Here is an 11,524-nt window from a genome sequence, read left to right on the forward strand (position 1 = left end):
ACGCCCGCTGGCAGGAGGTGACGGGTCAGACCCAGCAGGTGCCACGGACCGACCGACCGACTGAGCTGAGTGGCCGGTGCGCCACCTGAGCCCCCCACCTGAGCCCCCCACCGTGCCAACTACAACACCGCCCCCCACACCAGCGGCGATTTTCAACACGCCGCGACCCGGATGACGTCATCGCGCGGTAATCGTCATGTAGCGCCGCGTGTGTAACGAAGACGCCATCACCATCGTGACGTCAGTGCGCGCGACGCTGACGTCACGAGGCAAAATGGTGGACCCCATGGAGGACCTGAAGCTGCGGGAGATGGAGGCGGAGATGGCGCTGTGAGTGTCCACCCTGCCCCCTCCCGTGTCTCCCGTGTCTCTCCCGTGTCTCCCGTGTCTCTCCCGTGTCTCCCGTGTCTCTCCCGTGTCCCCTCCCGTGTCTCCCGTGTCTCTCCCGTGTCCCCTCTCGTCTCCCTCCCGTGTCTCCCGTGTCTCCCGTGTCTCTCCCGTGTCCCCTCCCGTGTCTCTCCCGTGTCTCCCGTGTCCCCTCCCGTGTCTCCCGTGTCTCCCGTGTCCCCTCTCGTCTCCCTCCCGTGTCTCCTGTGTCTCTCCCGTGTCCTTCCCGTGTCTCTCCCGTGTCCCCTCCCGTGTCTCTCCCGTGTCCCCTCCCGTGTCTCCCGTGTCTCTCCCTTGTCCCCTCCCGTGTCTCTCCCGTGTCTCCCGTGTCTCTCCCGTGTTCCTCCCGTGTCCCCCCTGCCCCCGTGTCCCCTCCCGTGTCCCCCTCCCGCCCCCCGTGTTTCTTCCGTGTCCTCCCTGTCTCCAGTATTTCCCGTGTCCCCTCGTCTCCTCGGCTGTCCCGTGGAGTGAGAGGCTGCGTGAGTGAGTGAGAGGCTGCGTGCGTGAGTGAGTGAGAGGCTGCGTGAGTGAGTGAGAGGCTGCGTGAGTGAGTGAGAGGCTGCGTGAGTGAGTGAGAGGCTGCGTGAGTGAGTGAGAGGCTGCGTGAGTGAGTGAGAGGCTGTGTGAGTGAGTGAGAGGCTGCGTGAGTGAGTGAGAGGCTGCGTGAGTGAGTGAGAGGCTGCGTGAGTGAGTGAGAGGCTGCGTGAGTGAGTGAGAGGCTGCGTGAGTGAGTGAGAGGCTGCGTGAGTGAGTGAGAGGCTGCGTGAGTGAGTGAGAGGCTGCGTGAGTGAGTGAGAGGCTGCGTGAGTGAGTGAGTGAGAGGCTGCGTGAGTGGGTGAGAGGCTGCGTGAGTGGGTGAGAGGCTGCGTGAGTGAGTGAGAGGCTGCGTGAGTGGGTGAGAGGCTGCGTGAGTGGGTGAGAGGCTGCGTGAGTGGGTGAGAGGCTGCGTGAGTGGGTGAGAGGCTGCGTGAGTGGGTGAGAGGCTGCGTGAGTGAGTGAGAGGCTGCGTGAGTGGGTGAGAGGCTGCGTGAGTGGGTGAGAGGCTGCGTGAGTGAGTGAGAGGCTGCTGAGTGGGTGAGAGGCTGCGTGAGTGGGTGAGAGGCTGCGTGAGTGAGTGAGAGGCTGCGTGAGTGGGTGAGAGGCTGCGTGAGTGAGTGAGAGGCTGCGTGAGTGGGTGAGAGGCTGCGTGAGTGGGTGAGAGGCTGCGTGAGTGGGTGAGAGGCTGCGTGAGTGAGTGAGAGGCTGCGTGAGTGGGTGAGAGGCTGCGTGAGTGGGTGAGAGGCTGCGTGAGTGGGTGAGAGGCTGCGTGAGTGGGTGAGAGGCTGCGTGAGTGAGTGAGAGGCTGCGTGAGTGAGTGAGAGGCTGCGTGAGTGAGTGAGAGGCTGCGTGAGTGAGTGAGAGGCTGCGTGAGTGAGTGAGAGGCTGCGTGAGTGAGTGAGAGGCTGCGTGAGTGAGTGAGAGGCTGCGTGAGTGAGTGAGAGGCTGCGTGAGTGAGTGAGAGGCTGCGTGAGTGAGTGAGTGAGAGGCTGCGTGAGTGAGTGAGTGAGAGGCTGCGTGAGTGAGTGAGTGAGAGGCTGCGTGAGTGAGTGAGTGAGAGGCTGCGTGAGTGAGTGAGAGGCTGCGTGAGTGAGTGAGAGGCTGCGTGAGTGAGTGAGAGGCTGCGTGAGTGAGTGAGAGGCTGCGTGAGTGAGTGAGAGGCTGCGTGAGTGAGTGAGAGGCTGCGTGAGTGAGTGAGAGGCTGTGTGAGTGAGAGGCTGAGTGAGTGAGAGGCTGAGTGAGAGGCTGTGTGAGTGAGTGAGAATGAGAGGGTGGGGAGCGGTAGTGTAGCGGTTAGCATGCCGCTGTGCTGCCCACCCACCCCCTCGTGTGCCACAGTGCCGGCCTTCAGAGGTGCTCAGCACTTGCCCCCACAGTCTGTTCACGCTGCACGGAGGATCTTTGTCTTTGAGTCCAATTCCTGCTCAAGGCAAACACCAGTGACGAATATCTGAACCGGTCACTGGCCTCCTCTGTGTATTGAGCATTAAATAAGTACCTGGTGCCGTATTGAACATCAGCACTGGGGAGACAAAGGCGGCTGGGCCTGTTGCTGGCCACACCTGTAAGGATGTGAGGGGGATCTGTGAGCGTCTTCGTACGTGGCTGAATGTTCATGAAGCTCTCACATGGAAATCACGATTTGATGCTAAGCTGCTAATTCTTTCTAAGAACTTCCCTTTCAGTGGCATTTGACACGTGTCCTCGTCTGTTTACATGCCGAGTGCAATCATCACCCTGATTCCATTTGGATGTTTCTGCAGCGTAATTTTACCGTGAGCGATTTAAAAAAAGTAATTCGTCCTCGCTAGATTTCTTCTTAAATAGTTTTTGCTTGAATGTTGGCATATACGTGTGCACTCTTTTCGATTTCTGCTGTAATGCGGTTGTTTTTGTACAATTTCTACAATATTTGGTCGGTTTTTGCTCCGATTTCAATTTGCGTTTTGCCCATGCAGCTTTGAGCAGGAGGTGCTGGGCGGGACGCTAACCTCCCAAGGTCGCCCAGTCATCTCCTCCAACACGTATCAGCAGGTGAGAGACGAGCAGGCTCGGTCCACTGTCAGCTTCACTCCACTGAGGGTCACTTCCCCACCCGCGTTGCTAACTTTGGATTGTTAGCGTTGTCAATCACTGCCCACGTGTGTACGAACTAAGAGGCTAAGAGGCTCATGGAAGTCAATTCAGAAGCAGTTCTATGACGTCATCTTTCGAGGCTGTTCTCTTACACAATGTGGTCCACTGCTCGCTGCATGAGTTATGAATGGAAATTACATTCATGCCCTTATTACAATTGCATTGTAATTTTGAGTGTGGTTAATTTTGGTAATGTTGGTAATACTCGCGTGCACGCTCACAATCTCTCACAGAGAACAATTGGAATCTGCAACCAATCACTTTCATTGTGGAAAAGGTTAAAGCGTACAACTGTGGGTTGTGCTATAGATATACTGGCACCTGACATGGGAAGGTGTAATTTCCACAACCGACTAAAAGTCACCTGAGATGAGCACCGTCTCACTCACTTGATGAAGAGACACAGCGGGACGGAAACTGACGAGGAGCTGTCGGGGCATTTGCATATTCCTTTTTGCTCTGGTTTGTGTCATGCAGAACTGGTGCCGCAGCACCCCAAGGTCGACTCAGCCTTAAATTAGTACCCTGGTGCGGTGCGTTAACATCTGCACCGGGATGACAATGGCGGCCACCCCGCCCCCTTTTGCACTGAAGGTGCTCGCTAGCAGCATTTCGCCCACGAGTTTGGTACTAATAGTAATAGTTCATAATTGAGTACATTTGGTAGCACAAGGCTGTCACGAACGAAGGCGCTGCTGTGTTTCACGGACACGGTCTGCAGCACATTAGGGGACGATGTTGCTGCTGTGTGTAATCCCAATCGAGCAATTAAGATAAAACCTCTGAGGGGGAATCTTTGTCTTTTGCGTGTTTGTTTGTTTGTCCGTAGGTGCAACAGAGCTTGCTGCAAGCCCGGGCTGCAGCAGGGCCCATTCCGATGCCGCCTCTGCCACCGTGTAAGGCCACCACACACGTCCCTGACACTGTCACCGTGGCCCTCGCAGTCACCGGCATGATGTGCCTTTAGTCCGGCCGATGCCAATCATAATGAATAATGCATATGATATCCATCATTGTCACGGATAAATTGGAATAAAGTAAATATACATTATAATGAAATCGAAATTTTATTAATTGTTAATATCAAGGTTAAATCTGAGTTGGTGAGTGAGTTGTTGGGTAAGTGATCGAGTGAGTGGGTAGATGAGTGGGTATAATGTGTCAGGAAAATTCCAGACCCTGGGTTTTATCACTCAGGCTTGGTAGCGATTTACACCACTGGTTCAGTACTATGTAGGCAAGTGTTGTTTTGATCACATTTTCCGTAACTCTTGCACCTGCTTTGCTTCATAGTGGCCGGCAGGTGGCAGTATAGCACTTGGTGAGCTTCAATGTGCTGTTGTTTCAGTGTTGCAGTCAACTCTCGATTGTCCAGGGTAGTTCACACAGAAGGTAGTCTGCCCATTTTCCCCTTGCACATTCGAGCTGTCCCAGTGTGGTTCCCTAACGGTATGGGTGGTTGTCTCACTGGCTCTTTGACGAGCCGAGCCGATATCAAACCGTGAATCCAGGGCTAGGGTCGCGTCAGTCCATGCTGATGTCTGGCGTTTCCAGTAGAACCGCCCTTAGCGACGGTAATTGGTTCCACAAAACCAGCCGTTAAGTGATTTGGTCGTTAAGCGAGTATAGGATATACATGTTAACGGATTTTTGTTCTGATAGGATCGAAATTTACCCTTTCTCACCCAAAAAACGTACTTTGTTTTATTTAAACAATGGATTTCAATACATGAAGATGCTAACAACAGAAACACATAATCTTAAAATAAACATGGTTAATAAATGCATAAATTAATATTTATTGTACCTATAACAGCCCGTCGGTAACAGGGGAATGGTTGGTAAGCGAACACATTGGGCTCTTTGGAGGCCTGTCGTTAAGTGACGAGTTAACAGGGGTGCTCGTTAAGAGGGGTTTTACTGTATTGCGACATGGCACAGTTTCTGCTGTGGAAAAACAACCTGGCGCTTCCTAAACCGCGCCGTACTGGCTCATTACGGCCTTATGGCTTTGTTGTGAATTGGAAAAGAGCTATCAGTCCAGCATCTCCACTGTCTGCACGATTGGAGACTTTGTGGAACAGGTTCCGGTCCATCACACCGCCATGCTGCATTTTGAAAGACCATTTCGTACGCATCTGCATTTCTCCATTGCGTCGATTCCTTGATTCTCCATGATCTACGTGGCCACTCCGCTTGCCATACTCTGTCTGTGACGACCGGTATTCCCCAACAGTCCAGTCGTTAACGGTGTGTTCTCCCCCCTCCCTCACTTTCTCTCCATGCAGTTGTGCCCCCCATGAGGCCCCCGCCAAGGCCTGCGTTTGTCCCCCATGTCCTACTCAGGCCAGGTAATGTGGACGTTAAAAGCGCACACGTGCCGGTCAAAACCATGGTCGCTGCGATACGATTTTTCGCCATGCAATACGGTACTAATTTAAATTTCACTATATGGCAATCGTCACGGCATCCGTTTCCCCTGACGTGGTAATAATATTTAGCATTATTGTATTGTTTTTGCATGTTGCTGAACTTCCAGTGCTTGTGGGCACTGCGTGAACATTCCTTTTATAAATTTGTTATTGCAGCATCTTGAGGTGCATCTTGAGGCGCATTTTGACGTGCTCTCAAAACACATTGCATTGTGTTGCACTCTTACCGCACTGTTCACACGCTCTGTTGCCATACTCTCCCCGTTAACATGTGGCAATGGCCTTAATGACACATTGCCCAAAACACGGGGATGACAAACGTGTTAAGTCTTTGTGTTTTTTGTTCTTGTGCACCACTGCCACTGCAGCAGCCTTACCACCAGTTAATAATTTCTTGAATACTCTTACCATGCCCCTTTACCATGATGCATTACCGCACTGCGTCACCGCTCTTGTCGCGATGCCGTGCCGTACTGCCGTTCTGCTGGAATCGGCATCTTGAGTCACCGGTGAATGTAGACGCTCTGTACATCCCAATAGCAAGGTGCCACATCGCCACCTTCTTACCGCGGTGTTGTCGTGCCGCTGCCCAGACGTGACACCGCTGATTGCTGTGTTGCAGCCGCGACGGCATTGTCGCAACGGCCTCCGCTATTGAGGCCTCCGCTGCGCCCGCCTCCGTTCATGCCCATGCCGCCCCGGCCACACGGCATGATGGGGCCGCCCCCACCCATCGGCCCCATGGGCTTACCTCCGGTACGTAGATTCAGAGATTTGTGCAGCGCATGCGCACAGACACACGTGCGCGAATGCGGCAAATACGCAGGCACACACGCGCACGCGCTTATGCGGACACGCATGCACGACGAATGCGCGCACGCACACATACGAAAAAACAAGCTTGCACACATAACGATAACACAAGTTGTAGATGCATTCCTGAAAAGTTCCGCGTTACGCGAAAACAATTTCCCCATAAATAAATAATGTCCTAAAGTTTTGTGAGATACGATATACGCACACGCGCAGTAAAATGGCGGGACAAATAAGTGAGGGTATGCCGCTGCTTTATCATTCCACGTATGGTATCACTGTACCGCTCAGCTGCGCAGCTCGAGAAAGCAGTTCGTTGTCGACCGCTCACAAACCGCGTTATAACGGTGCACGTTCCGCGTTGTCCAAAAAGTATTCCCGAATCGAAGAACCTCGGTATAGCGATGACGTGTTGTGTGAACACGCATTAAGCGAGGACTTATCATACAATTATACACGTGTATTTGTCTGTGTGTGTGTATATATATATTTGTGTCTCTTCATCTCTGCATCTATATCTTTGCGTGTGTATATATATGTGTCTTTGTATCTGTGTGTGTATATAACTGTGTATGTATATGATTGTACGTTTGTGTATCTCTGTATTTGTGTGTGCGTGCAGGGCCCCCCAATGGGAGGGATGATGTCCTCGGCTGTAGTGGAGGCACCCCCCAAACTCAACCCCTCCGTCATCCAGGCGGGCCCCACGGTCTACCTCGCGGCGCCTGTTAAGGCCACAGCGCCGGTACCACCCTCGCCGATTACTGCGTAGCATCCCGATTGCCGGGTGTAATCCTGATGGTGTCAAACGAGATGCGTGAATATGCGCGTGCGTGTCCGGGTAGCGCTGTTTGTACACGACCCCTGGCTCATGGTCTGCTGCGATGCCGAAATCACACGGCCCTTCACTCACCCTCTCGTGTCTCTCTGGCCCCATCCTGTCTTCCTCCTGCCCCCGTGTCGCCCGCAGGAGGAGGGCCACTCTCACACGGCGCAAGAGAAGAAGGAGAGCGGTGTCGCCGCCACCAAGGTGGACGACTCCACCATCATTGGCCCCGTCATGCCTCCCCCCGCACCCCACGAGCCACCCATAGCGGAGACGCACCATCACCACCACCACCACCACCACCCACCCACGGAGCGCGGGGGGGGCGGCGGTGGGGGTGGCGGGGGCGGCGGTGGTGGCGGCGGCGGCGGCGGTGGCGGTGGCGGCGGCGGCAGCGGTGGCAGCGGCGGCAGAGCTGGGACGAGCGAACGAGGAGCGGGAAAGGTGAGAGAGCAGCAGACTCGCCATGCTCGCCACGCTCACCACACTAGCCACACTCGCCACACTCGCCACACTCGCCACACTCGCCACACTCACCACACTCACCACACTCGCCCCACTGACCACGCTCGCCCTACTCACCACGCTCGCGCTGTGAGAGCACGATCTTCAGGAACTGAAACTAACGACGAATAGCACAGCATTGTTTTGGTGGCGGATCGTACGTGGAGCCCTCTCTCTCCTCTTCCTCCTCCTCGTGCAGAACTCGGAGTCGTCTGAAGAGAAGCCGGCGAAGAAGAACCGTCCCGAGAAAGTGAAGAAAATCCTGCGATCCGCGGCCGGCATCACCTGGGAGGATGCCAGCCTCATGGACTGGGACCCCAGTAGGTTCACACAAAGACACAGAAGTGCACCGCGCAGCCCCCCACACGCACCGTTGGGAGAAGTGCCGTTAGCGCCCTGTGAAGGCAGGCACAACGCACCTACGAGGCAGGGGTGTGGTACAGCACCATGCCCGGCTGCCTTTGTCTCCCCAATGGTGATGTTTACACACCGCAGCAGGTACTCGTTTGAAAGCCGAGTCGATCTAGGGGAGGCCCGGGACCAGTTCAAATATTTACCGCTGATGTTGGCCAAGAGCAGGAATTGAATGCAGAGAGTTGCACACACAAAGCTGGATAAATGACTTCTAGAATGTTGTTTTATCATGTTGTTATGAACTAAACTCTCAACCCGACCCCCAAGTTTGAAGGTAATTTTTTTTCCCAGTACCAGGATTCTCAGACCCAGATCCTAATGCCCTCCCCACTGTGCAGCAGCTACGACAGCTGCTGCTGCCCGCGATTGCCAATCTTTCCATTTGTATGCAAATTTCCCCGCTTCGTATTGCCTGCGCCTAACGGGAGAGCCGAGTAATGGTCACGACTGCCGGGAGTGGGAGACGCGCGGCACCGGCGACCGCGCGCGCCTCCCGGGCCCTGAAAGGCCGAACCTCAGTTTCGTTTTCAGAGCTGAAATTTTAGTTCGTAAAACGAACTCAAATTTATAAATGTTAATAAATTGAGCCATTATTGCTGGCAACGCTGAGAGATTTAGTCATCGGTGGCTCAAACCCGGATTGGAGCCCAGGTTCTCAGTGGTGCTGGCTCAGAGTCTCTGACACGGCCATTATGAACCCTGAAGAGATATCCAGACCCGGGGGTTGAACTTTAATCCAGGAACTCAGCGGCCGAGGAGGCGCCAGGTTGTTCTTCCACTGCAGTAGGCGAACTGGGCCGTTGACGTCGCAGGCAATGGACGAATTGAGACATGCGTGGATGGCAGCGTACCAACTGACGCCACTTGCGATTAGCCCCACCCCTGGCCCTGCTTGGCTCTGAGCCAGATTCAAAACTACCTATAACCATTAGGGCCCAATGTTGGCAGATGTGGCAGGGAAAAATAGGCACAGTACATCCTCGTTTTACACAGATCCGTTCCTGAAAAGTGCCAGGTAAAGTGATAAATAATGGCGAGTTGCGATGTACTACGATGAACAGTGAGATGGCGGGGAGACAACCGAGGATACCCCACCACTTGGCCACGCAGCTCAAGAAAGTAGTTCGTCGAAACCGCGTTAAGCGAGGAATTGCGGTATGCGTGTATTTGATACGGCCATGATGAAACCCCCCCCCCCCCCCCGAGCCATTTGGCCACCTCACACCCCCTCTCCCCCGCGTGTTTCCGCCGCTCGCAGATGATTTCCGCATCTTCTGTGGAGACCTGGGTAACGAAGTGAGCGACGACACACTGGCGCGCGCATTCTCGCGCTACCCCACGTTCCTGCGTGCCAAGGTGGTGCGCGACAAGCGCTCGGGCAAGACCAAGGGCTACGGCTTCGTCAGCTTCAAAGACCCCAACGACTTCGTGCGCGCCATGCGGGAGATGAATGGTGCCTGCTCGCTCACACGCTCGCACGCTCACACTCAAACGCTCGCTCGCACACTCGTTCACACTCACACGCTGGCTCACGCTCTCACACGCTCGCTCCCACGGTCTCTCGCTCGCTCACACGGTCTCTTGCACTCACGGCCAATATCGGTGACGAACATCTGAACCAGCCCTTGGCCTCCCCACTTTCGGTCTACTTATTCTTAAATGAGTACCTGGTTTAGAGTGTAAACATAAGCACCAGGGAGGAAGACAAAGACGGCCGAGCGTGGTGTTGGCCACCCACCTCAACGTGTACCGTGCCGGCCTTCATAGGTGCTACTTGCTAACAGCACTTGCCTTAACAGTCTGTTAAAGGCTATATCGGGGATCTTTGTATTTGCCTCTGCTGCGTCGATGCAGGGAAGTACGTGGGCAGTCGGCCGATCAAGCTGCGCAAGAGCACGTGGCGTGACCGCAACATGGACATCGTGCGCAAGAAGAACAAAGAGAAGAAGAAACTGGGCCTCAAGTGACCCTGCGCGACCTCCTTCGACCTCCCTCGACCTCCCGTGTGACATCCCGTGTGACCTCCCCTGTGACCTCCACCAACCTGTGACACCGCCAAAACAATAGCAGATTCAACACTTGGAAGTTATCCAGCATCTAAATGCAATTGCACCAATCACGACTACTAGCCCCAGGGGCAGCCAGGGCAGATACAGCACCAGCGAGTCCCAGGGCAGCCCTGGGGAGTCGGTGCAATAAAACCCCCCCACAGCTGGGCCTGACCAAGCCTCAAGTACAATGATGGTGCTGTGATTGAGTACCCCTGTGAGAGAGCGGCGGTACGAATGAGCGGCCCTGTGAGTGAGCGGCGCTGAGCGCGAGTGGTTCTGAGTGAGCGACACGATGGTTTTGCTCCCCGATGAGACCAGGTGGAGGATACTGCATCTGGTGCGATCGACGTCGCTACCATGAACTCTGAGCCCGTGCACCGGCTCCGAGGAGGAGGGGGACCTCCTTGCTGTCACCGTTTTGTTTTTGGCGAGGGAACCGGTTTCGATGCTTGAATGTTTTGGTTGTGAAAGAAGGTCGCCACCTCCCGACGTACAACTACATCGGGATGTATCCTGGGAAGTTCATGAAGAATTTCTCGCAGGACCAGCAGAGCAGAGCTACTTGTAAATACTGTACGCCGTCTTGAGTAGCGTAGTAGTATTCTTTTTTTCTAATTACGCAAATGACAATTTCGCGACTTTTAATAAACACTGTGTATTACACGTGCATGTTTCATGAATCGCGCACAGTCCAATCTAAACAATTCTATCGCTCAGCACTGGTGCCAAATGTCAGCCGGGTCTATTTTCTTACCTGGCATTCCACATCTCGTATACCTCGAGTTACTTTGGCTGTTCCTACTCATCACGTGTAACCTACTGTCTACCAGCGACTCCAAAAATATATTTGATGAGAAACGAAACTGTAGAAAGTGACTGAAGGACTGACACGGACTCCCTTCGACTCGCACGGAGGTCCATAGATTTCGAGACCCATAGGTGCAACAAAGAGAACTATCGACTTGTCGAGACTCACTCGGGGATCAACTTCAGCTGGGGTCTGTTTGGGTCGGCGACCCGGAATATGCTAGTGCACCTGGTGCACCGCGTCCAGTGGAGCTGTCGTTATGGGCCCTGGTTACCAGTCACGTGCTGCTGCTCCTCTGGCAGGGACCCGGAAAGTCTCGGGTGAGAAATGAAGCCCCGAGTCACCATTCGGGTGTCGCGGTTCAACCTGGGTTTGTGTTTTGTTGACGTGGTGCATGTATCGCCTCGAGTGGCTGCACGGGTCGCATGCACCAATGTTGCCCAACACGAATGTGAAACGATCTATGGTCGTGGCGCGGTTTAACGCGCCTCCGAGAAGTGACGTGGCGCGATGACCCCCGCCCGTTGTATCTTGAATTCGCGACACCGCTCTCGCTTACCCCAGTCGCACTGTCGGCGTCGTCACGGCGCGACCAACCCCCGTTGGGAAATCTCAA

General features: G+C 54.4%; 1 protein-coding gene across 1 annotated transcript; it reads left to right on the plus strand.

Moving 5' to 3' along the window:
• The first annotated feature begins 241 nt into the window (after positions 1-241).
• LOC133342136 (RNA-binding protein 42-like) lies at positions 242-10,763 on the plus strand. Its single transcript, XM_061551099.1, has 10 exons — positions 242-330; positions 2,883-2,958; positions 3,890-3,956; positions 5,349-5,411; positions 6,115-6,248; positions 6,928-7,050; positions 7,276-7,575; positions 7,835-7,955; positions 9,308-9,502; positions 9,904-10,763. Exons 1-10 carry the CDS (start codon positions 275-277, stop codon positions 10,014-10,016), a joined length of 1,248 nt encoding a protein of 415 aa, XP_061407083.1. The 5' UTR covers positions 242-274; the 3' UTR covers positions 10,017-10,763.
• The last annotated feature ends 761 nt before the right edge of the window (positions 10,764-11,524 follow it).

The sequence above is a fragment of the Lethenteron reissneri genome, chromosome 13 (assembly GCF_015708825.2).
Source record: "Lethenteron reissneri isolate LAM-NWPU_2019-01 chromosome 13, ASM1570882v1, whole genome shotgun sequence".
Taxonomy (NCBI): domain Eukaryota; kingdom Metazoa; phylum Chordata; class Hyperoartia; order Petromyzontiformes; family Petromyzontidae; genus Lethenteron; species Lethenteron reissneri.

Bases quoted from the DNA above. Each gene is read 5' to 3' on its own strand.
- LOC133342136 (XM_061551099.1), top strand. From the start codon at position 275: ATGGTGGACCCCATGGAGGACCTGAAGCTGCGGGAGATGGAGGCGGAG. The intron at 7,051-7,275 runs GTACCACCCTCG...TGTCGCCCGCAG, and splicing joins CTGTTAAGGCCACAGCGCCG to GAGGAGGGCCACTCTCACAC. The intron at 9,503-9,903 runs GTGCCTGCTCGC...GCGTCGATGCAG, and splicing joins CGCCATGCGGGAGATGAATG to GGAAGTACGTGGGCAGTCGG.